Source organism: Sinocyclocheilus rhinocerous, unplaced genomic scaffold (genome assembly GCF_001515625.1).
Source record: "Sinocyclocheilus rhinocerous isolate Xijiao unplaced genomic scaffold, SAMN03320098_v1.1 scaffold1168, whole genome shotgun sequence".
NCBI lineage: Eukaryota > Metazoa > Chordata > Actinopteri > Cypriniformes > Cyprinidae > Sinocyclocheilus > Sinocyclocheilus rhinocerous.
The window spans coordinates 1,066,021-1,092,581 of record NW_015650373.1 but is presented as its reverse complement, the minus strand read 5'-3'; the positions used below and the strand labels follow the sequence as shown (position 1 = coordinate 1,092,581).

Below are 26,561 nucleotides of genomic sequence, written 5' to 3'. Positions count from 1 at the left end.
TTTTTTTTTGTCTTACCCAGTCATTTAAAAATAACACATTTTAGAGCTGTAACGACAATACCGTGATACCGTGAAATTTTTGCTTAAGGTTATCATACCATCAAAATCTCATACCGGCCCCTTACTAGTATATAGTGTTAAAAATGGGATTGATATTATTTTGCAATAAAGTGTAATGTTGAAAAGCTTTTTATCGGCCATTTTTTCCTTTAAAGAAATTTCTAAATTATCCAGTAACATGACTAAAATTTGTAGAGACTGCAAATCTGAGCCATAGAAAAGAGAAAATCCTCATTTCAAAGCGATTATAAATTATTACAGTAATAAGTGTACAGAATTGTTCCTTATGTTTCTACAACACATTCACTAGTACAGTGAACTGCAATGACGTGAATCTATTTGTGAACAAACAGTACTAATGTTAATTTGACAGTTTAATCCACAGCATAAACTAAAATGTATTTAAAATATTGAGGAAATAAATTGTATTCTTATCATAAACACCATGTTTTTACCACATTTTTATTTCGCAGTCAAATTCCAAAAGTATCCACAGGACTTCCATAAGACAAGAGCTTGTCTGATCTATGACAGACTGCAACAGTTGCTAAAGTGGGATTGGTTAATAACATTTTTAATGCAACTCTCTGAGCAAAGAGGAAATTCTTCAGCAAATCTTAGGAGTTTCATTGTCACTTATCAACAATAAGTATGTATCTTGGCATCTGTAAAAACGTGTGTGTGTGTGCGCGTAATGATGCTGTACACTATCCCATTCATTGTCACTTATCAACAATAAGTATGTATCTTGGCATCTGTAAAAACGTGTGTGTGTGCGCGTAATGATGCTGTACACTATCCCCCGGTTTCACAGACAAGGCTTAAGATAGTCCCAGACTAAAAAGCATATTTGAGCTCTCGCAACTGAAAATATCTTGCTCTGACATCTCTTAAAATATGTCAGTGTCATTGTTCCGTGTCAAGATGCACACCTGTAAAGTTTTCTTTTAAGGCATTTGTAAAAGTTGCTTAAATATCTTAAATTTATCTCAGGCCTAGTCCTGGATTAAGCTAAGCCCCGTTTGTGAAACCGGGCCTATAACGCTAAAAGCTTCTGGTAGAACTGAATGCAGCTGAGTTTAAATGGGGAGTTTAGAAGTGAAAAACATTTTAGTTAAACTGTCGATGCTGATGCCTAAAATACCACCACTTAAATTCATGCACACTGTTACTTAAACCAATCACTGAAGCTAAATGGATTGTGAATTGTGGACTTTGAAAGCAACTGTTTGTCAGAATGTGAGGCATGTAACAGGATTTGGGATTAAGCAATTGCCTGAATTTACTGAAATGCTGCCTGATACCAGCCTAAATAAATACACATGCCTGTCTGAACAGTCACCCTGTAATGCATGCCTATAGCTACTGCTGCTTTAATTATGAAAATGCCTGATTAAATTTAAGTGGAATGATGCCTTGGAGCTAAAAATTAGATAGCAGTATTCCAGGATGCAGCTCAAGGTGATCTAAAGGACAGTAACATGTCAGCATAGCATTTTCTCATGATTACTTTGTCCATGATGTGCTGATAAACAAGAAACTTCATACTGCACTCCGACGCATGAGGAGTGACCAACCAACTCTTTTTCCTCCTCCTGTCACTCGCTCCCTCCCTTTCCTATCTCTTCCTGCCAATCTCCTTAATCCCAGGTTGCCAAGCAACAGCTGACAGGAGAAGTCACAGAAAAACCCTCACAAACACATGATCAATTCCGAGTACATTCTTCACGAAGGCCCGGCGTAACAGAAGTGATTAATCAGGACCAAACACCAAAACTGTGTGTTCATGCATTTCACATCCACTAGACATCTTTGCAGCTTATGTGTGATGACATCATTTACGCTCGATTTGATTTCATGAGATGGGATAGGATGAGGGAATGGTCCGGAGAGAGACAAAAAAGCAAGTCTAAACAAGAATGAAATCAAGGTCAATTAACATTCACAGATCATTGGAGAACTTCTCCGTACTATCAGGCACAAAACTTGATAAACAAATCTGAAACCAACAGCCTACACAAAACAACAAACCATTTCTAAAAGACTGTAACCTATGAATCTACAAACTCTTTTCTGTAAAGTGATCAGGTAGTTCATGTTCTTGTGTGAGACTTTTGGGCAAAGGATAGTCGAAACCATGCCAAATGTTTCCCTTTTCATGATTTATAAAAAATTAAGTTAAATACATTACTCAAAAAAAGATCACTGTCAGAGAATAAATGGTCAGTTTCCACCTTCAAAGGCACTTTGTTTTTTGCTTTAAAAAATCTGACAGCTTCCTGTTCATATTTCTCCAGAACATGACGTTCCCACCTCCCTCCGACCAACGTAAATCATTTTCCTCATGAATTACCTGAGATCAATAGCATTCAGGGGCAGGGGGCTCTTCACACACTTGTAATTCTTGCTGTAATGGTTGGAAACTCCAACAGTCAAGAATATCGACAGGAAAATGTTTCTGATCTTTTACAGTGTCTCCACTTGAACCGGAGCCTGTAAAGTTCAATTTTAAGATGATCCAGGCTTCTCAATCCAGATATTCAATCCAGCTCGCTGCACATATAAAGATTACATGCTAAATGCATGAAGGTTTACATAACTGTTAAGATGGATCCATTATTATCCACCCACTTTATAGATGACTATTAACAAAAAGATTAAGCATTCTCAGAGATGAGTCACTGCAGTACTGGATAACATTTCTTACTAAAGGCCAATCCACAGAAAATGGTAAACCACCTGAACAAGGTTTTGAATGTTTTTCATATTCCTTTTATATGCAAGACAGTTAAAGTTCCTATCTACAGATCACTTGACTGGATGACTGCTGTTACAAAAACTGATGATCAAGTGAGATGTTGTGTCCTTTTTGAGTCCAACGCCGCACTGAACAACAATACATTAAAATCTAATTCTAATCGAAATTAAAATGCTAAAAAGAACATAAAATCAAGATGTAAACCCTGATATAAATCAATGTTTATATTTAAATTGTTTCTTTTTATTTCCCCTTTATAACTATTGTTTTTACTGAAGAATATACAGTTCTGGATTACAGAACATAATAATGAAATCTGCTAATATATAAAATCTTAATATAAACAAAATGTTAATATATAACGTTACGTTAATACATTTAATTAATCACATTTATTCAATAAATCATTATACAAATTTTGAAAATATTCTGTGATAAATAAAGAGAGTCACAGATGAATGCGCACAGACTTTTCACACTTGGGTGAAGGTGATCCTAGGTTATCTTGGGTCATGTTTCACATTTTATCCTGGGTTAACAATCATATTTCCATGTTTTTTCTTCATCACTCCAGTTAACATTTACTGTTGCTGCTTGACATTTTTAACAATTTCCCTCAGATACTGAAACTAAAAGCACAATGTTTATTTGACTGTACAAAGCTCATAAATATTTATTGAGGTAAACACTGATGCAGTTCATGCAGGACTGTATGCAGTGCGTATAATGCAGCAATGAACTGCATTCTCCGCTGCTGTAGCTGATGATCACAGGCAGCACTAACCTCAATTTACTGGGATTATAGACCAGGTGACTTTAACATTAGTCCTTAAGCAGAATCCTTCACGGATCAGCCAACGGCCACACAATCCCAGAGGTTATTTATAGTGAGCGGAGAGTTCAAAGCATGAACATAAAATGCCACAAACAGAAAGAACAGGGAGTAAAGGCCTGGCGGAATGAGAACTAAAAGAGGAGAACTTCCTCAAGTACTGCTGAGGTTACATTTGGCCTTTCTGGAAACACAACAATACACTTCCTACTGCCTAAATGAGTCATTATGAGCATGTGATGACTGTGTGTGAATGCCAAATAAGGGTGTGCGTCTAAATAAAATTCACACCTACACAACCCTTGGCAGCTTCTGAAGAAAAGACGCCCCTTGTGCTATATGCATCAGTCTTTTATACTCCAAATCGCTATTAAATTTCTCTTTCAAAGGATAGCAAAGCTAAACAGCAAACCAATAGGGAACCTAATTAAATTAATTTAACGCAAGACAGCCTATCAGTTTTAAATATATTAAGTGAGCAAGTGTCATATATCTTATTTGCTGAGACAGCATGTATTGATTGGCTTCCTTTTCTCTCTTAACTTCGTCTTATTCTCTTAGGTCACTGTGTCAGATAAATTTGGCAGAATGCAGTAGCTTTTGTGGATAAAATACTTGGCTGTCTTTCAATGCATCTACATCATATTAGAAGCACAACAACATCCTGTTCGCCAAACTGAACTGCGCTAAGGGGCTCTTTAAACATGCAGGATTTCCAGAGATGAGGAAATGGGTGATTTAGAGAATAATCATGTCATTCTGTTTTCTGAAGGGAGAAAGGCATAACCATTTACAGACTTGGCAAATATATGCGCTGGAGAGAGAAGTGCTCATTACATTCTGCTATAATATATTATACATTACCACAGTGAATTTATGATGACCGTCAATGAGAAACAAGCAATATTTTGCCTACTGACAACTCACTAAAAACTCCCGTGGAAACATATCCAGTGGCCTGCAGATATGTTATGGCTTACGTCCAAACATTCCTTAATGTGTTCGATGTTATCTTTTCTGAGAAATATGGCCCAGAGAAAAATGCACAAGGAAAAAGAGGGCAGGCAGAAAGAGGAAGAGCGCAGAGTTGATCTTCTGCTTCCCTCATTACTGGAGGAGACTCCGCAGGAATGCTCCTCAAAGGACTAAAGCCCCTCGCTCATATGTAGGCACAGCATGGGACCTGTACACATAATCACTCAGCCAATTAGGCCGTGCTGCCATTCACATTACCAGAGACGAGCAGGGGGGATAAGAGGGGTTGGAGTTAATCTGCTGGAAGGATCTTAGGTAGCCAAGATGTCTAATATCAGAAACTCCAATTTAAGACTTTTATGCATGTTTGAGTTATCACTTGCTATCCATCTTAAATAAAAATGCCTGATAACGGGAAAAAAATAAATAATATGGTACAGTGTTATTAAATTATTTGTTTTTAAATTAAATATTCAATAGTATCCTATATACTGTATTTTTTAATATCAACTAATGCTAATAAATTTAAAAAATGTCTAATATCAGCCAATAACCAATATGGTCCTGATATACTGTGCATTCTTAGTAAACATAGCTATTTTAGCTAGATGTGAGTTTCATTTCTGTATCTGATTAAAAAAAAAAAAAGAAAGAAAAAAGTTTTCTTGGTAAGGTGCAAATACACAGCAAGTTCAAAAGACATGCTCTGACACGAATGAATTCCTCATGAATAATCCTCATTGCTAAATCTGCATCTGCTCAAAATCAATCTCACTTTGCAGGCTAAGCCCAGGGTTATGCTCTTCTATGAACTCTGTAGGTGCCGGCCACCAAAAAGAGCAGCAGACACAAATGTTTCAGGTTCAATTATTTGTACCTTTAAACAAAGCATGTGTCCCCCACAGGACTGTTCCTACAAATAGTGTAGTGTACTTAGCTATGTGAAGAACACATGCATTTATATGCATTTTTTTTCCATTAACTAATATGTAAAACATCTGGGATAGGGTCTTTTAATCGGATAAAAACAGAAAATATTCAAATTACTAGTTATTACAATCACACCATGAAAGTTAAATGACTTATGCAAAGTTTTAACAGTTTCATATTAATCTTCCCTACAAAACCACCCAGAAATTATGGTTTGAATGCTGGTCCTGAATCTAAAGTTTTGAATCCCGCTGAACAGTGGCCTGAGGGTAAGGCAAAGCCTGCATTCCTCTTATCAGCTGGACTCTGGCCAGACTGTGGCCGTTACGCAGTTTTCTGCCTCCCTCTGCACAAAAGCATTTAAGACTGCAACATTTGCTGCAACTGAAGTTTTTGAGTGTTTATTGGGTACTGAATGTGCCTACGTAAAGCAAAGCTAATAATATCATCTTTAGTTTGGAAGGTCATGAGACAATCAATCAAGGAGTTCTTATAATTGCTTCATACAGGCATAAAGAGCGTTCCTAATCTGCCTCCTCAACGCCCATGTCTCATCTTTGTTTCCTTATCTACATTCAGGGCTTCAGGCTTCAGGCACAAACAGCCATTATAGAGCTGTAAAATAATAAATCAACTGCAGTGTTCTCTGTTGCTGAAAACCTGTATGGAGGTAAACAACATGGAGAAGTAACTAAACGGCATGTTGACTTACAAACCCCTTATCTTATAAATTCTTAACTGGGAAAAGACCATGAAAAACTCTAGCTAATGTTTAACTTGTAAAGTAACCACAGAGGCTTTGTTTTATCCATAACAAAGGGAGCTATGCACACTTCACACTCTCCTGAGGATGAAACCACCTCACCTGTCTCATTCAGCCCATATAATGCCATGGGCAACACCATCAAAGAGACTGAATGAAACTAGTGCTATATCTCACCCTGGGCGAGGTCTTGTGACTCCAGACACCTCGAATGAACTGCACAAGGGACTAATTTACAGACATAATAGAAAAGGTGATACTCTGAAACAATAGTCTACACACAATAATTTAGAAGAAGAAAAAATTCAAGCAAGCCATTATCTACTTTTGTAACGCCCATGTGGTTATCTAGAGGTAACGAAATTATTGTGGTAGACTGTTATCACATCTATTTTGCAGCCAAATGAGATTAAAAGGTTGAACAGTGACAGAACTAATTGTTCTCTAGTGCAGATGATTAATAATTAATTATTTAAATCATCCATTTACTCGCCCTCACATTGTTTCAAACCTGTACGACTTTCTTTATTCTGTGAAACATGGAAAAATATATTTTAAAGGATGTTTCAACTCTTTTTCATATAATGAAAGTCAGCGGGGTCCAATATTTGTTTTGGACAATATTGACTTTCATTGTATGGACACAAAAATATATTGAGACACTTTTCAAAATATCTTCCTTTGAGTTTCATAGAAGTAAGTAAGTCATTAAAGCTAGAAATGATATAGGAAAAAAACAAAACAATAACAGCACATCAAAATTACTAAAAAAAATACACTAAAATTAAAATGTATGTAGGATTAATTCATGATGATTGGGTCATTTTCCCCATTCATCTCAATGGCAGAAAAAAAGTCCTTTACCTGTATTCACTCTAAATAATACTAAAATAACAAGAACAGGAATCTGTGAAAGATAGAACATTCTGATAAATGAAATTCATTTGTGAAGTTACAAAAAATGCACAGGCCAACTCATCTAGATGCAAAGGGCATCTCAGACAGATTTGGGCGGCCTGTTTTGGCTAATTCACAACAATGGTAGCTTTGTTTGATAGCAGAAATGGGGAGAGGAACCCACTACTTCCTCAGAGCGCTAGTTTCTCAACCAGCCCCCTTTCCCACATGGTTCAGGCCTGTGTGAAACCGACCCTGCAGTCGCAGCCGCAGACCGATCGCTCCACCACAGAGAGCACAGGGGACACATTCCTGTAGCGACTCTCACGAAGATTCGGCTCCCCGTACCTTTTCAGCTCAGAAGTTTTTTGTTTCTGTCAGTGAAACTTGCCTGACATAAAAGGCCCTGCCAACCCTGTATGCAGCAGACAGCATTTAGAAAAGCTCTGAGAGTAGTTTTGGATACCGAACATGGGGAAAATGTGTAAATTGCATCAACTGTGAAGGAAGAGGGCAGTCTCACTAAGAATCCAGCCAAGGTGGCAACAGAACCGTGTCATACTGGGCAGTCTAGACTGCACGACATGCCTCTCGATTAGAGACACAGAAACCTGAACATGACCAAAGGGACTTTCTCAACCCATGGTTCAAAGTCCTACATATATCTGTGTGTGAATGCATGTGGAATAAATGATACAGACTTGGGTGGGGCTGAGCTTATGGCTCTTTCTTAAATGTATGAAGGAGTTTCAGCCAAAAATGTGCCGCACAACGAAGTAAACAGAGTGAATTAAGTGTCGCAGACTATGAACTAGATAGCTTGTTCCTGTTTAAACATTCAGCTCCATTTTAATAGGACAGAAATATGAGTACAGACCTTGATAAAAGCATACTAAATAAACAATGTTGAAGAATGAACTTTAAAGATGGACAGACAGACAGACAGACATAGATCGATAGATAGTCACATGATAATTGTTTGAGGACATGCTGGTTGTCTCTGGGGGTTGAGATGTCATGCACACGTCTCACATCTGCAGCAGCGGAGGATGACAGCTGGTATGAGCTACTTACTGTTTGAACATCTTCTCCATGTCTTTGATCTGCTTCCTCGAGAACTCCTTGAACTCGGTGTAGGGGTTAAACACCTTCATGCTGGGCTGCTGGTGTTCACCGACGCCCTCGTTCAGCTCCCCGCGCCGTTGCAGTTTGGCTCCCAGCTCTGAATCCGCGCTGGCCATGGCCGCTTTCTCGTGCGCTCCGTTCTCATGAGCCTCGTCCAGGGCCACCGGCTCGTGCGCGCCCTCCTCTATCTGCAGCCTGCGGTTCAGCTTCGATGACAGCTCGTCCGTTGCCATTTCGCCTTCTTCTGAAATCGAACTACTATCTACGGGGAAAATACAGTGGGGAAACACGCTGAATGCTGCAAAGTGCGCAGTCCATATAAAGGTTCAGTGCGTTAAATCCAGATTCAGTTAAGTATTTGGTTAAATACGTTTTAAAATGCAAATCATCCGACTTATTGCGTTGTGAAGTGATACGCGGCTGTAAAGCCAGTGATTCAAACGGACAGCGCTCGTGCGTGTAACGACGCCTCCGTGATCGCTGACGGTGAAATAAGCTCGTGCGTGTGATGGACACAAAACCGCTTCACTACGCCACGCCTTTTAAAGAGACGCGCCGGACACAAAAGACCACTTATGATACAAAACCCTAAGCTTTGACATCTTTTGTTATTACACACAATATAATCTCACCGCAGAAGTATGTATTGTATCTAGTTTATAATATACAGCTATTTGGGAAATGGCGTCATTTAGGCTATTTGTTATTCATTTATTCATGACCGTACACACGAGTGAACCAACTTTTTTGTCGACCAATTCCATAGATAGCCTATACTGAGCTGTCAAGTCATGTCATCAATTTTATAAGCAATTCGCCATGCATGCTTGCTTATTTATTTATTTATTACCGATACCTATAAAATAATTACTTTAAGTAGCCTACTTTAAATTGAACTCACTTACTATATCTTGTGACTAAATGTTGACAGTTAATGATGTATCTAATAGGAATTATCTTGAAATCTACCTCTCTTATTTTCTTGTAGGCAGGAAGTTATGCCTGCATAAAGCTCTGGAGATTTCCACTGAATTTCCACAAAACACTTGTCATTCACTAAATTGTACTCATTCATCACCTCTTGCATGTACACATATTGTTTCTTTTATTATTTTTTATATGAAATTATTCATATTTTTGCTAATCTGACTATGTTTTCAATAGGCGTAGGCCTACTACTATAGCTTGAGCTGTATACCACATTTTACTATGTTTAAATCTATTCCACATAATTCATCAGATCTTTCCTTAAAATTAGTGCTGAAAAACCCCTAGCACATTCTGTTTGGGTATCAGTGATGTGAGAAACACATTCATGTATACAAGATAAACATAACATTTTGTTTATTTCACAAAAGCGTGAAATTGTGTTCATGTGGGTATATAGGCCTATGTGCTGCCAGTTTAGTAGGTGTTAGTATGTGAGATATCAGCATAAGATCTGAAGCCATCAGCTAAATGACTAAAGGCTGATTCATGAAACAGGAAGCCACACACACACACACACACACACACACACACGGACGTATACACACATACTCTGTCTCTATCTGAGACATCCCCTCTATAGTGATAGAGGAGGGGCTGCACTCACTACCTGTGTTCTCTCCTTATATGGACAAAGACAGAAAGAAACGTAGGATTTCACCACTGAGAGAAAGGAGTGTTTTGTTCATCACACCTCTCTGAGGAGCTAATGTGATCTGGCATGCCGTAATACCACCACACACTGAAAATATTTCCTTTGTGTTGTGTGCATGGTGAAAACCCAGTCTGCATTAAAAGGGCTAGTAGGCTACTCATGGTTGCGATGGCTGCTTTATAAACACGTTTTCCCCCAGAGAAGATTCAGATACAATTATGAGAGCCATAATTCACCAGGGCCTCCTCTTACTACTCTCTGGGACAGCCTTTTGCCTGAAGGAAATATTGAACTGTAATCATTCTTGCTTTCTGTACTTTTGTGGGATATATCTGGGTCACACAAAATAAGCAAGCTGGAGAGAGTAACACAAAAACACACAAAGGAATCTCCCCATGTCTCTTTCCATCATCCATCTCGTTCTGTCACCCTGTTGTGTAGTTTCTGAGACTCTAAAGTGTTGCCTCATTAGAAAGTGACGTCTTTTTTAAACTATGACCTAGAAAAACAAGATATCACAGTATATCTAAGCTGCTGAGGAATTGTGTAAGTGTGTGTGTGTGTGTGTGTGTGTGTGTGTGTTTATGTGTGTATTAGGCAGATTGCACAGCCCTCAGCTATGTATGAGCTAGCTGCAAATGAGCATCATGCTAGTCTATGTGAACTGTTTGAATCTGGTCCTTGGATAGACGCCCAAACTCATAGCAGTCTATTTTCTTTGTGTGAGAAATTAAACAGGAAACCATGCAGAAAAAGAAAGGGGGACTTTGAATAAAAAGGGAAATAGGCAATTATCCAGCATAAATATATATTGTTATAAAATATTATAATATTATGTTTATCTAAAATAGCAGATTATGTCAAATCTCTTGGCCAAAATATACATATTTTAAATATATTGCCTGAATCATACAACAAACAAAACTTCTCTATGCATTCTGAAATGTATCAGACTGCAATTCATGGTGCATCATTAAAAAAAAAAAAGTTGAATTGTCCGTTTTGATTTCACGGTGACTTTCATGGTGACATTTTGCTATATAAAGACATGCATTTGCATTGTTATGAAATATCATAACATTATAACAGACTAAAGTAGCAAATTATGTGACATCTCCTGATGTCTTTGGCTCAATCGCAGTACCCAAGCCTGATTCAGTGTGCTCTTACATGGTTATGAGTGGTCAGAGAGAAGCCGTGTTTGTGTCCGTGAGCTTCAGTGAGTTTGGGTGCTCTCCAGCATTTGAGACAGACTGTCCAACTCAAGCCAATTTTACAGTTCTGTTGCTCTTTCTATTCAAACTCCTTCAAAGCCTCCAGCTCATGCTCTCTCCTTTAACATCTCCTGCCAGGTCTTTGTTTTCCCCTTATTAGCACGCACAGACACACCCACTTAGAAGGCAATAGGAAATTCAGATTTGGAGTCTATAATAAAACAACTTCAAGGTTTAGGCACCATTTACAGCAGTGGGTTAACGAGATTTAAAAGACATTAGGCTAAAAATGAATTAGCTGGTGCAGCTGGGGTTGTAAAATCTATTAATGACACAGTGTGATGTTTGGCTATAAAACTCCTGGCAGTCAAGTCTGTGGTGGATGGCATTAGTTCAGGCCTGGAGTTAAACGCATACATGCACATACACACAAAGAGGATAATGGCAGTACTAGTCCCAAAGGAGAATACACTGACAGATCTGTGAGTACAGTACAACGAGGATCAGCTGTTTTATGAATTATTAATGAGCACGAGCCCAGTGAGTCGATTGATTCAGGCTGCTGCCAGTAAAGTGAGAAAATAAGCAGCTCTCTAATGAAACTCACTGTATCATTCAGAAACAATAGTCAGGTATGAACAGATCTGGTCTGACAGCTGTCTGAGTTTCAAAACACCCGAACAACAGAATGCATCTACAGTTATAGATAGGGCTGGATTATCCAATGAGCATTATGGACACGGGCCCAGGGGCCCATGCACACTTGCGGCCCAAGCGAGGGGAAGAAAAAATTACACTATATGCAAATAGCCAACCTTGTTGGCAGAGGGGCTATTTACACTAGCTCCAATGTCTGGTTGGCATAGAACATTACTAAAGATGCACGTAGGGTGTAAAGCGCATGGCTCAATGTTTTGACGCGATCGACCGGAGTTCAAATCCACCTTTTGCTGAACTCATTCTTCTCTTTTTTCCCCCCATCATATCAGATCAGAAATGACATTTATTTTCAACAAAAATGAAGGAAATATTTAAAAAAATTAAATATTTCACTAGAGGAGAGGAGGAGAGTAGAGAAAAGGGTGGGGGGCCCTTAAAAGACATTGTGCCCAGGGGTGTTAGAATTTTTAATTGTTATACGCCCCCTACAGTATAACAATGAAAACACGGATTCTAGGAGCACAATTATAGCTAAAATATATTTAGACTTTTTCTAAGTATAAGTCAAGTATACTTAAATGTCATTTTAAGTATATTTCTGAGAAGTACATAAAGCCAATTTCTGAGAAGTACATAAAAAGTAGACTAAAAGTATACTTTCCTATTTTTAGTTTAAAAGAAGTATACTAATAGCACACTTGAATAAACTTCTTTTTTGTAAGGGAAGTCAAGGACAGATGCTGGGTGGACCATGAGTGCATCTGTTCAGTGTCAGGTAAGGCAATGAGAAAGAGAGGGCAGTCAAGAAACATTCAAGGGAAGGTGAGATCACTGTATATCTGAATCTAGTTTCTTTTGATTTGGCTCAGAGAGCTGTATGTTGTCCCACCCAGGAGTCTGTTCTCAAATTAGCCATGAATTGACTGAAATATATAGACAGGGAAGGTAAAGGGTATAAGAGAATCTTAACCTTGGACACAAATGCAGTGACACATAATTAGGCAGAACTGATTAGGTCTCATGATGTACCTTAATAAACATTTAGTTTGTCCAAGTCAATTTATTTGTGCTAGAAGATTCAGTCATGTTGTAAATCATTTTGAAATGGATTATTTGTATAGATCCTTCAGAGTCCGTCCTTACCTTTCTTAATTTACAGAAAGACAGAAACTCAGATGAATGAACACACAGAAAGTCAGCAACAACTACAATGTAAACAAGCTAAACAAGACAACGCCTAAGCAGATGAACAGGACATGCAGCATAATTTTATTCATGCATCTAGCATTTTTTACCATTAAAAGGGATTACACATAAATCAATGATTAGTATTTTGGATATTTTATATATATATATATATATATATATATATATATATATATATATTTATAATTTTAAACAGTTTCCAGAACTCATAAACACAAAAGAAATGCCCTGAAAACCCTCTCGGGTTGGCTTTAAATGCCTCTATTTTAGATATCGACTCTCACAACCCTTCAAGCAAAAGTTCACTGAGTGTTGGATTGAGCACAGCGCAGTGCTGTAAAGCGCTATAGTGTGATTGTATCTATTGAACTGTATATCTCTCAGTCAAGGCCTGAGGAGAGAGTTTATTGAACAATAGAGTTAACAGATGCCACTGAAGAGTGTAGTTTAGCCTGGGTAAATGAATAGTTATTTTTTACATAACACATCTCCTAGTCAAATATCTAACTGTAGTTTAAGTCAGAATTTGGATTGTTTTGCTTTCCATGAAGAGACCTGTTTGATCCTGTTTATCTGAGGGAAAAGTCTGTCTCTTTCTGTGTGCTTTCTTTGAATATGGGGTGCCTCAAGGCTATTTCACTGAGCTATTTCCTGATCTCGTTTTTCCGCCTCTCTTTGTTTTTAAGGGTGTAGTGACCCATATAAGTAGAATTTGCTCATTACACTGTACAGAACTTTCTTTTTTTTTTTTAAATGCATCCATTTTTTTAAAATATGCATCCAATCAACCTCACCAACCACTGGTATTTTACTGCCATTTCCATTCAGATTAAGTACTTTTGTCCTTTAATGAATCCATGTGCGATAGGAGTGGGCGCCGTTCAGCTGGGATCAAACTGTACAAAATTTGTAGTTGACATTGCTATTACACTGTTAGTTTGTGTTACTATTACAGTGACACTGATAAATACTGGCTATATGTAATTTTATCAATGCTTTGGCAATGAAAACCCACCTAGAAAGTTTTTTTCTGAACCTTTTCAGCTGTGATACTCCTCCTGTTCAGCCAGCAGATGTCAGTCTTTGTTCATTAAGTGAACTGTACCTTGCTTATCTCATTGTAAACCATGTATGAAACTGACACATAGTCTCTGCAGTTGAACTTGATTTTTTTTTAATCGACATCTCACTGGACTTACACATCATTTATTTAAATCACATCATATTTTGTTTTCGAGGCTTGTTCAAACAATGAAGGCTGTTAACACATGTAATGTAATTCATGTTGACATTGGAAACAATTTTAAAGCATGACATTCTGTGTGAACTGCCATTATGGAAATATGCTTTCTACATCTTAAAAAGAAGTGAATTTGGTTGAGTAAACATTGCAGGAAACATTCCTGAAATCTGCAGGAAGTTCTGAGGATCAGTAAGAATTCTGAGACAACAGTGAGATTTTCTTCCTTTTCAGTTTTCTTTGTCCTTGTGTTTGGGCATCTAAGGACATCTGCGATTTTTACACGTTACATCATCCCCTCCTTCCTTACATTTTATGCATTCTTTCTTTCTTGAGTATCTCTCACAGGAGGTCGTTTTGCATTCTGTCAGTCAGTTGTCTCACTGGTATTTCACTCTGAACTGTGCCCTCTAGAATACGTGCAGTTCTCTGGGGACTCATTTGCTGAAAACTTGGCCCCGCTTCTGCATAGACATGGCATGCCCCATAACTCTCTGCCTGCCCACTGGAAAAGGGTGTGGAGGTGCTGGCATCCTTATTGTTGCACTGCTGAAAGTTCTTCACCTGCCGGTCCTTTATTCCTGGTGTGGGACTGGCTTTACTGTGGCTCAAACAAATCCTGTGGCGAATAGTTTGAGTATCCTTACTTAGTGATTTGCGAAAGTTGGGTCTGAAGAGAAGATAAACCATAGGGTTGTAAATGGTGGAAGATTTGGCCAGGATGGCTGCCAGTGCAAAGGCGGTGGGTGGGATCTGCTCATTGGTGCTGAAAGCAGCCCACATGGCAACAATGGCATACGTGCTCCAAGCCATAAGGAAGCCAATACATACAGCCACTGAGAGCTAGAAAGAAAACACACCACATATGCTGTACTTAGTCGACATGCAATTAGATAGAATGATTTGTTTTTAAATGTTTTAAGATCATATTTTGACCTCTGTAACCCATATTCTCTCTCCCACACACACTACTTCAGGAAGAATGCATTCAATTGATCAAAAGTGACAGTAAGCTCTGCTAAAAATGATTTTCTTAATCAGTATTTTTGTCTTTTCCAGTACAAATATCTTAACATTCTGTAAACAAGATACATTTATTTGAAAATCAATTTTTTTTTGCAGTGAAGACATTTAGTGTCATGAACAGTTATACATTTATAATGTTACATTTATAAGGTTACAAAAGGTTTCTGTTTAAATAAATGCTGATCCTTTGAAAGTTCTATTCATGAAAGAATCCTGAAAACAAAATTCTGAAAATATTCTGCCAAACCTCTGAACTGTATGTTCTATGTAATATGAACAGAACAAGCTGCCATATTCATTTATTATCAGCATTACTGCTTATTTTATGTGTCTGTTAATGACCCAGATCGCCAAATGTGTGTAAATGTATGCAATGTACACATATGTTCTGAGGGGACATTTGTGTGCCTCAATAATCAACATTCAGCACCAGTATATTCAACAGTGCAGCACTCACTGCCAACAGCAAAGTTACACATGGATACAGTATACCAGGGCTTCATGACACAGTTTTTTAAAAATAAGGCTGGTACAGCCAGCCCTTGTTCAGAGGACAGAGGATGGGTAATCAGCATTACTTTTTGAGGGACGTTAAGTACATACTCAGCAATAGTATCACGTTCGTGCTGTCTGCTCCACAGGGCAATAAAATGTTATATTTGCACAGTGTGAAAGTGTGGACACCACATGTGCTTTTGTACACTTTTATGTCCCATGGGTTGATTTGTATTAAAACTAACAGCTTTTTTGCAATATAAAGGTCACTGTAAACACAAAAAACAACAACAATGAACCCATAAAGCTTACCTTGACAATAAGTGTGTGTGCGTTGGCCACTTTGGTTTGTGGTGAGACGTGCTGTTGAATGGCTTGCCGAGACCCCCTCACTGTGAGCAGGATGAAGGTGTAAGAGAGGATGATGATGGTACAGGGGACAATGTAACAAAAGATAAAGAGACTGATGATGTAAGACATGGCAAGGGCATCATGGGATGGAGTGTACCTTGGAACATACAATGATGAAAAAGCATGAATGCAGAATCTGTTTGCGTACATTTCACATATTAATGCTAAAATGTTTGTGGTCATACCAGTTTATGCAACAAGCGGTTCCGTACGGTTCTGGCCCAAAACTCCCCCAGTGGGCCAAAGGTCCCACAGCAAAGACAGACGCGTAACACCAAACTCCAACCACCATCACACAAGCGTGGCTGGATGAGAATTTGTTACCTGTGGAAACGAGGACTGCATGAATAAATATTTTGATGAAAAATGGTGTGACTGATCAAAGTGACTAACTGGTCCGGCTCTATGATTCCCCTGACACAGGTCAGTGTTGGAATTATTTAAATTTCATATCCCACAGAGACAGAAGGAAGAAATGACCTGCTGTTTCAGGCTACAGCAAGCCCTAAATGTGCGCTCATTATATGCTCTTCTTCTTTCTTTCTTTGCTTAATTTGTTTCATCACTCTTTCTCTCCTGTTTTGTCTAATTTTCCCTACATGTTCTGTTTTGTTCCACTTGTCTTCTCTTATCTTTTTGCATCTTTCTTCATTTTTGTGTCTCTTTCCATTTGTTTTAACCTCCTATTCTTGCGTATTTAAGCCAGACGGCCTTTTTATTTCACAGTGAACCGATTGTGACAGTTTTCCGAATCTTCAGACAGAACACGGCGCTAACAGTCCAAAACACTCAGACCTGATTCCGCTGTTTGAGATTAGACTTGATTAAAAAAAAATCACATTCAGGAGAACAGTATCATTTTGGGCATGTTAACTGATCATGTTAACTGTTCATATTTTAATCTAGACGGGGCCTTGCTTAATTTGTTTCATCACTCTTTCTCTCCTGTTTTGTCTAATTTTCCCTACATGTTCTGTTTTGTTCCACTTGTCTTCTCTTATCTTTTTGCATCTTTCTTCATTTTTGTGTCTCTTTCCATTTGTTTTAACCTCCTATTCTTGCGTATTTAAGCCAGACGGCCTTTTTATTTCACAGTGAACCGATTGTGACAGTTTTCCGAATCTTCAGACAGAACACGGCGCTAACAGTCCAAAACACTCAGACCTGATTCCGCTGTTTGAGATTAGACTTGATAAAAAAAAAATCACATTCAGGAGAACAGTATCATTTTGGGCATGTTAACTGATCATGTTAACTGTTAATATTTTAATCTAGACGGGGCCTAGAAATGGTGATTTACTATGACAAGGTCTATCCAGGATTCAGATGCAGGAACCAAAATGACCAATCACCAAACACCTAATCTGAGTAAAAATTGCCTTTGACAAGTAAATGAAACAGAATGGGCCACTCAGGAGTGGGCCAATAACTTTATTCAGAGATGCAACATTGTTTGAAGTGCAGTCAAATTAAAGACATATAATTAAAGATAAATATCACTGACATCTGTTTTACCGTTTTGCTTCACAAAAACAAAAGTATGAGTAACAAAATCACAACGCTTCTTCATGTTATTTAACAGGTGGCATTTTACCAAGAGACAGAGACTCACCTCATCATTATACCATGTTTATATTTAAAATATTGCTAAGAAAAGCACAATATCATTTCATAATGGTTTATAAAATAATAGTTTGGTTAAAGGGAGACAAAAGATCATTATACCGTAATTTGGGACGCAGACTTTGAGGCAGCATACTGACGACAAAGCAGTCAGGTTTGTTAGGCTAGAAGTGCCAAATAAAACCCCGCACACAGCATAGCACAGACATGCTACCTCCCCAAACAACCACCTACAGAGAAAAGAGAGAGATCATTTTACTGTTTTTGCTTGAACTCTGAAATACTCCTTTTCTTTGTTTTTACGTTAGAACCATGATACTTTACTGAAAAAATACATCAAACATTATAAGGCATTTGCAAAGGGTGAAACTTTGAAACTGTAACTTGCCAAGCTATAGCTATAATTCTGCAATTGCAGCATTTATCTGGTACCAAAAACATAAACAATACCATAAGATTGAACTTTAAGATGTAACTAATAAACATAGAAAACACAAAATTATAAAACACATGTTCATAAGTGTTAAATAGCAGCATTTAACTATATTTCCGTTTTAAAAGTCGCAAGTGTTCAAACGAGTCAGTGAATCATATATTTTAACAGTGCATTTGAATTTATTTTTGAACCTTGTATAAAAACCGATTCACTAAAATGAATCAGACAGAACGCTACAATGTGAAAGAGGGGCAGAGGGTGCATATATAACTTCTTTTTTTTTTTGTCGTCTCTATTAGAGTAAAAAAAACTGTGAAGCAGGATCTCACCTGTGTGCTAGAGCAGAAGGGATGGCCAGAGGAAACAGAAACAGGGTCATCCCTAGATCACTCACAGACAGGTTCACGACGAAAAACTCTGCTGGCTTCAGAGATGACCTCTTACGGTAGGCTACAAACAACAGCATGCCATTTCCCAGGAGTGACAAGACACCTGGGTGAGAAAAAGAGATCTATCCATCCACTCTCTCACCTATTCATCTTTTCATCAAAGTAGCTACTGAATTTTGTAAAGCTGCATTGAAAATGTGCCCCTGACAGTGTGACATCTCCATCCCATTGCTGACAAACCTGTCACATGAACACCATTTGATCATAGAGCTTAGAAATGCTAAGCAAACCCTGCTAGGTATGGTGAAGTAGTCTAGAATAACAATGCTTATTCCTTTTAACAGACTGAAGTTGGATCAACCCATGAGCTTCAATAATGCAAGCAATTTGTCATCCGCATCGGAGGTATAATTAAAGTTCTCACTTCTAAAGAAACATTAATATCAAGCAGACCAGAACTATTGCACACATCCATGGCCACCCCATTCTCCTTCCCAAAGTAATTATATACGTGGCCATCTCAGGAAAATAGATTTTAGAATATATTTGATCATCCTTTATGTAGGACTAACAGATTTAAAAATTCTTTCATACCAGCTGCTATTGGTCTTTTAAATTACAAATAACTTTATGTATATTATAAAGTCTTTTATGGAAGTCTTTGTTTTTGTCTGTGTGTTGTGGTGGTGGGTGTTTGTTTTGTTGATTGTATGGTTTACTGCTGGCTGTGAAACAAATTGCCCTCTTGGGGATAATAAAGTTGACCTTGACCTTGATCCTCAGGACAATTTGGCCAAGGTGGACACAGGCAGGGTGAGAAGCAGAAGGAGGTTAATGGCAGGTGAACCATTTCTCCTCTGAATTATTCATAAAGAATAGGTATTCAAAGTCATTGGGGTGTTGAGTGTTGTCCTGCTCTGATGAAACCACATTTGAAAATGTAGAAGATCAGAATGTTACGGTGGTTGTGGACTCACAGAACAATGAATAAAGTGATCCCATGAGGATGTCGTGCTGTCTGGAGATTGTGGATACGAACAGGGCTGTTTTTGACACATTGCCCATCTGTGGGGAAGAAATAGAATGTGTCAGATACAGTTCCAAACAGAACTCCCAACACATTTCTGTTCTCAGACGCATTGGCTTTAGATTGTGATCTCGTATGACTTTTTTTCTTGTGTGGAACACAAAAGGAGATATTTACCAGAAAGTCCATGTCTTTAGTAAAAAAAAAAAATTTTTTGTTCTACTCAGGCTTTGAATAGGTCTGAGTTGCACCTAAAAGTTCCTCTGAGATTGTTTCATATTCTAATTCATGTTTTTTCAGGAAAAGTTGAAAAAATGACACCTCGTTCTGATGAGGTGGTTGCGATTCATTTTTCTATTTCCTCCTCTCTGTCAGTCTCTTCTTAACGTACTTGTCGTTCTTCTAATTCTGACAGATCTGTCAAGTGTTCAACACTTCAATCAATTAACATTTGGCTGAATTTAGACCTTTCATTGTAGCAGGCGAATTGCCAGTATTAATCAGCGTGTTTTTTAGTTCTGGTTGAACAGTCTGACAGGTCAGTTGTGTGTTCATTCATACTGTGCATAGTCAGTGAGACAGTCTAATTGACCAGGCTGGTAATCTTGTTGATTTGGGCTCTATGAACAATTGCATTTTTTATATTCTTTTTGTCTTTCAGCGGGTGACTTTTATATCACTCTATCTGTGACACATGATAATTGTACTACTTTGTACAATGTATAAACAATTTATACAACTACTTTATTATACTATTATAAACTAAATTTGATTTGGTTGTAATCCGCTAATTCTCTGTGGCTAATATAATCATAATGTAGTAGTAGTTGTTGTTGTTGTTATTTTTATTGTTAAAAAAATTCAGAGTTCAGTGTTTCAGTAAAGAACCTTTTGTGCAATTGAATGATTCTGTGGATGTTAAAGGTTGTTCATGGAACCATAGATGCCAATGAAGAACCTTTTTAAAGTCGTTTTTAGAGTGAGAAGAAAATGTTCAAAATGTGAATTGTCTTCCTCATTTTCTCCCTAATCTGTTTTTGCTCAGTTCTCTGGTGCAAAGCCCCAGACAACAGGCCATTTTGGTTTGGATCCATTTGACCTAGCAAAACTAAAAGCCCAGCTGGATTTTGATTTCAACCATTTTTGTCTCATCATTTTCACCATATACATTTTCTTTGTCTCTGGCTAGGGTCCTTGATGTATTAAAGCAGACAGCGCATTTTGAATTAACCTGCCGACTGCTTTTAAACCCTAAAAACACTTCTAGATTCCATTTCTGTAAAAATGCACGTCTCCTGCTGCCATGTCATTTATTAACTCAGAGCCAGAGTGCTACAATTGCCAACATTTTATTAATAACTGTTAATGCTCCTCACCTCTCCTCGCTTAGCCTCTCCTGATATTTCCTATCCTTTTTTTTTGAGCTGAAAAGAGCAACATACGTTTTTAGTTTTGCAACACTGACCACTACCGCACAAATGTGGTGATGTGGTCTTCTCCACAAAAAGGCAAACCACACTTCTACACTCGCCGAAAAAAAAAGGTTCAAAAGCTGCCACTGGAGCAGTACCTTTTTAAAAAGCACACTCCTTATTTACCCCTGAAGGATGCACATAAGTACCTTAAAGGTACATATACCTAAATGGTATATTTGTACCTTTTGAAAAGGTACTGTCCCTCTGACAGCTTTTGCACCTTTATTTCTGAGAGAGTATATAAGCCATATTCTTTCTTAAATGATGTGCCTTTGAAAGACACCTTTTCTCTGGTTGGTCTACATTTACATTACATTTATATATTCATGTAGCAAAGTGATGTACAAATTAGGAAAAATGCAAGCAATTTTTGAATTTATCATAAAGGAGCCAACAATGTGTACCACAATAGACTGGAATACTATCGAACATAATTATTTTCTTATTTTATTTTTTAAAAATAGTATTTATAAAATTATTTTATTTTATAACAGAAACCAGTTTAATTCACAGAACACCTCAAACTAGGCCTTACTAATGTACAGCAAAGTTTAAATGAATTGACTTTTTTCTGTCTGCCAATAAGACCAAACAACATAAAAAACAGAAGATAAAATATATTTACATTCAATAAGATATTTGCATTCAAAAACACATTCATCACAAAACCGTCAAATATTCCTTTAAAGAACATTCAAAAAGCTCACCCATAACAGTCACCCACAGCATAACAGTGAACCCAGCTCGGTGATGCCTAGTTTAGACGATCCTATATTTCCACTCAATCACAAACCCCAGACAGAACTTACCTTCCAGGGAAGCGTGTGTGCTTGACTACTCACATGGAGTCCAGGCAGAATCCAAAGTATATGGCAAAACTCACACGCACAAACAGAACGACAGAGAGATACTGAAAGACATAAAAGAGGTATATATCCAAATTCAGAGAGCTTGAGCTCTGGTGCTCGGTGCTGGAGGATGAGTAGGCGAATGGTGGTCAGTCCGCTTTGAGAGTGAGCAACTCTACAACTGATTCTTGATGTGAAGGACTGACATAATCCGAACAGACTCAGAGTCAGAAAGCCACAGTACTGACGTCTGATGTTGCTTAGAAAGCACACACACTCTGCTACTGGTCCTGTCGCTTTTTCTCTCCATCCCTCTCCTTTTCTCTCTCTCTCTCTCTCTCTGCTCTTCTTGTGTATTATCCCTGTCCCCTTGTTTTTGACCCTCCTCCCCACTGACATTTTATGGCTAGACGCTTTCTCTCTTTGTCTTGCTCTCGTTTTTTTTTTTTTTGCTTGACTGAAACAGACACATTTTCCTCACACATACAGACCTCATTCTCACACACCTCTTAAGATTGTGGTGTTTGTCTGACAGCTTGGAAATTGTATTTTTTTTTTTTTTACAGGTTTCACACGTGAGATTGGTGTGTATGATCATTTCATTTGATCCAATCATTCTATAATTGTCTCTTGTTTCTCTTGCTTTTATATAAGAACATCAGTGATGGCATTTTCTTCTGGCCACAGGCCGTGATGTCATGGCTTTCCAGAAATCTTCTGCATCAACCTGCTGCTAAACAACAAGAAAACAAAGTGTAAAGTTGGATTTTTACACTTTTCTTTTCAGTTTTTTTGACTGAAAAGAAAAGCATCAGCGATGCGATTAGCTTCCGGAAAAAAACATTGTTCATCAAGACAATCCAAAAAGTGTTCCAGGGTTCTTTTGATCCAACATCCAAGACATGCTTCAAAGCAATCCATCTCAGTGCATCCCATACATTTTTAATAGAATCTGAACTACGGTGGAGATTACAGCAAGAAGCAGCCACCTACGATGGGGTGCTTTAGATAGGGATATTTTGGACTGGCAAATGATGCATATTATATTATAACTTCATAATCCTTCATAAACATACATATAGATACAAAACTTTCAGGATTAGGCCTGGAATGAGCCAAGGATATCTAAAGGAACACTATCAAAACATATCTGTATTCATTTTAGACTATAAAATCCAATTCCTGTCACTAGTTTCAGCTCATTCACTAATTAATTTCATCAAAACACTATTAAAGAGCTACCGTGCAGGATTTTTCTTTTTCTTTTTTTGGTCAAATATCCGAAGGTCTAAACAACCAGAATTATCTCCTTTGACATCCACAGGTCTAACAAGCAAAGACAAGATACATTATTTAACCCTACCCCCCCCCCGCCCCACCCCGCATGCTTATGGCCCCCAAAACTCTAAACACGCCTCTGATTTACTCAACAGACTCATTCAAATACACTGATTCATTCAAGAAAGAACAAACCACTGCCATCATGAGTGAGTCATTGAATCATTCATTCGACTGATTCCTTGAGAAACAGCTTCCTCGGCTTCTTTCCAAACTAGTGTCGTTGGTGGAACACAGATAGACAAAGTAACTGGCAATATTGCATCTAAAATGTAAGTTACCAAACATTTTGGATAATGGAACTGTTGTATAAAAGCAATATCAAACCAGTGACGTAATATTTTAGCAAGAGTTGATGTAAAAGCAATGTGTTTCTTTTGCAAACTAAGACTGTGGTCTCAGCATATGTGTGTGTCTGTTCCTGGTTTCCTGCTATTGCACTGTTTAAATTACTTCTCAATATCAGTAGGTGAAAATAGGGTAGCCTTCTGTAACTGCAGGGTAACCAGAATGACTGCATGAAGCCGAGAATAACAGGGAAAAGCAAGGATGGGCAGATGGATTGAGGGAGGGAGGGCTGGATGATGAGATGATATGGCAAGCTTCAGGGTGACAGAGCAAATTTTGTGCATCTGACACAGCAGCACAAGGTTTTGAAAGACACATGATCCCATGCAGACATATAGACTCAGGTATATTAAAAATGAAATATTATATATATGTGACCCTGGACCACAAAACCGTCATAAGGGTCAATTTTTTAAAATTGAGATTTAAACTTAATCTGAAAGCTGAATAAATAAGCTTTCCATTGATGTACGTTTGTTAGGATCGGACAATATAAAAAATCTAAATATTGAGAAAATAGCGTTTAAAGTTGTCCAAATGAAGTTCTTAGCAATGCATATTACTAATCAAAAATTAAGTTTGAATATATTTGCAGTAGCAAATTTACAAAATATCTTCATGGAACATGATCTTTACTTAATATCCTAATGATTTTTGGCATAAAAGAAAAATCGATAATTTTGACCCATACAATGTTTTGTTGGCTATTGCTACAAATATACCCCAAATATATATATATATATACGTCCATAGGGATACATATGTTTTTTCTATTGTTGGTGTTAAGTTGTTGTGCTTGTTTCTGTGTATTCTCCCTGTTTGTGCTTTCCTATATGTATATGTAAGTATGTATGTACTGTCAGTATATATGAGAGAGAGAGAGAGAGAGGGAGAGAGAGAGAGAGAGAGAGAGAGAGAAAGAGAGAGAGAGGGAGAGAGATTTTTAGATTTCGAAAAAAACTTTATTACAACAGTATTAACACATTATCCAGACAATCAAGTCAATTTACAGACAATTAAGCAAAATTTGGGCCAAAAACCAAAGTGTTTTCAAAAACCTCACACAAAGCTCCACCATTACACCAGATCAAGTCAAAAGAAAGAAGATCATCCATAGCTTTAAAATAACGAAAATCAATGAGAATTCTAGATTTTACTGAATTAAAAAAAACTGCCAATAAACTATAACTCATGTTTCGTTCAATTTTGTGTTTCCTAGTACCATAGATAGCCATTTTAGCTTGACCTAATAAAAAATTCAAAAGCTGACATTTAAATCGTTTTCTCTGAACATATTTAAACCCACAAATAAAAATCCTAACAGAAAAAGTCTCACCAAAACCCCAAAATAAATTCTGTAAAACAGTAAACAAAGGCTCAAGTCTAGAACATTGCATAAATGCGGGAGAGAGGGAGAGAGAGAGAGAGGGGGAGAGAGATAGGGGGCTTCTTTTAACTTTCAGTTTGTGAATGTTAGCCAATATTTTCCCTGTTCATCATCACCAATTACATCACCAACTGTCCTCCAGTTACATCAATTACATACAAAATTGCTAAAGCAAAATTATAAAAGTATATATTTTATAAAGCAAAATGTCTAATATACATAATTTATTATAATAAATTACATTGAATTATATATTTATATTTTACTGACATTATGGTGGCATACTTTGGCCTGTGTTAGATGCAATTCTGAGGCTAGATTGGTTAAGTCATCCCGAAAATTGTCTTTTGTTTTCAGAAGAAAAAAAACAGCATGATTTGTTTTCACTAATTTCCACCACCTCATGTAGCAGCCAACAATACAACAATATTCTCACTTATGTCACGCACAGGAGGAGATGATTCATTGTTAGGTTTTGACGTACATGCATATCTGCCTGACGTACAATTTTGTGTTGTGTTCCACTGCAACTGTTGGAGGAACATTTAGAGGAAAATTAATAGGGTTTCTGTTACAGTATGGTGGTCCATCATCTGCTCAGGAAGAACAGAGCAGCAATCTCCTCAACTGAAAACCAGAAATAAGTACTCTAAATCAATCAATGAAAAATGCTTTTCTGCAACTTGTTAGGCCAGCTGGTCAGCACAGCCATTATGCCACAGAGACAAGATGGATGTTGTTTACAGAGAGAAAAAAATGTTGCCCATATTTCCCAACTCTATTGCCATCCACCTCATCTATTAATTTCATCTGGAACCTGTGCTGGACACATCCAAGAGATCATCAGATCCACAGGTTTTAAAATAGCAGACGTTCAATGCTCCAGTACTGGTTTGAACTTAATCCAGGTTAAAAAATTGTCATAACGGAATGGAATTCTGGAACCACAACTGCATTAGCAGCTTGGAATGAGAATCCATCTGGAATCGTTTCCTAAATGAGCCAGAAGATGGAGCTCCTACCTTTTAGTTTGTGTTGATTTCCATGTAAATATGAAAGGTTTAATATATGTATATATGTATATATATATATATATATATATATATAATAAAATACATTAAATTATAGTGCACATTAAATTGCATTATACATTAAATTACATAGTTTTCTTTTCATGTAAAATTTTCTATTTCATACATTTATTTAATTGTTACCCATAATTCATAATTCAGGAAAGATTAGGAACATTTGCAATGTTCTAAAAACTCAAAATGTTTTGATAATCTTTTGACCAGATACTCCTCTCTGACAGAACTTCAGTTGCATTTTGTCTTGAAATGATTTTTTTTTTGTGTCCCTGAATAATTTGTTCTCTAAAAGTGTCAAGATGGTTTTTATTGACAAGAGTTCCTCTGTTGAATGGAAGTAGAAACTATTGTTATCTGATGTGGTTTTT

The 26,561-nt window shown here is 37.4% G+C and overlaps 2 protein-coding genes across 4 annotated transcripts in view; both read right to left on the bottom strand.

Annotated features, from left to right (window-relative positions):
• LOC107711975 (EF-hand domain-containing protein D2-like) overlaps positions 1–8,827 on the bottom strand; it is a 16,354-nt gene extending 7,527 nt beyond the window's left edge. Inside the window, exons 1-2 of one of the 2 annotated variants that reach the window (XM_016517087.1) lie at positions 8,711–8,827; positions 8,290–8,602 (exon numbers count right to left, since the gene is read on the bottom strand). In XM_016517087.1, coding sequence (XP_016372573.1) covers positions 8,290–8,602; positions 8,711–8,729 — 332 coding nt within the window. In that variant the 5' untranslated portion in view covers positions 8,730–8,827. Of the gene's footprint in view, positions 1–8,289 lie in introns of both variants that reach the window. The other variant, XM_016517088.1, reaches the window with a different exon arrangement.
• Positions 8,828–14,373: 5,546 nt separating this feature from the next.
• Positions 14,374–21,910, bottom strand: LOC107711973 (opsin-5-like). 2 transcript variants are annotated; one of them, XM_016517082.1, is made up of 7 exons: positions 21,892–21,910; positions 19,660–19,747; positions 18,623–18,785; positions 17,960–18,087; positions 16,420–16,558; positions 16,136–16,331; positions 14,374–15,145 (listed from the first exon to the last, which is right to left on the bottom strand). In XM_016517082.1, exons 2-7 carry the CDS (start codon positions 19,745–19,747, stop codon positions 14,645–14,647), a joined length of 1,215 nt encoding a protein of 404 aa, XP_016372568.1. In that variant the 5' UTR covers positions 21,892–21,910; the 3' UTR covers positions 14,374–14,644. The 2 variants fall into 2 exon arrangements, with proteins under 2 accessions (XP_016372568.1, XP_016372567.1); XM_016517081.1 differs by lacking the exon at positions 21,892–21,910 and having other exon boundaries at positions 19,660–19,825.
• Between the last annotated feature and the right edge of the window lie 4,651 nt (positions 21,911–26,561).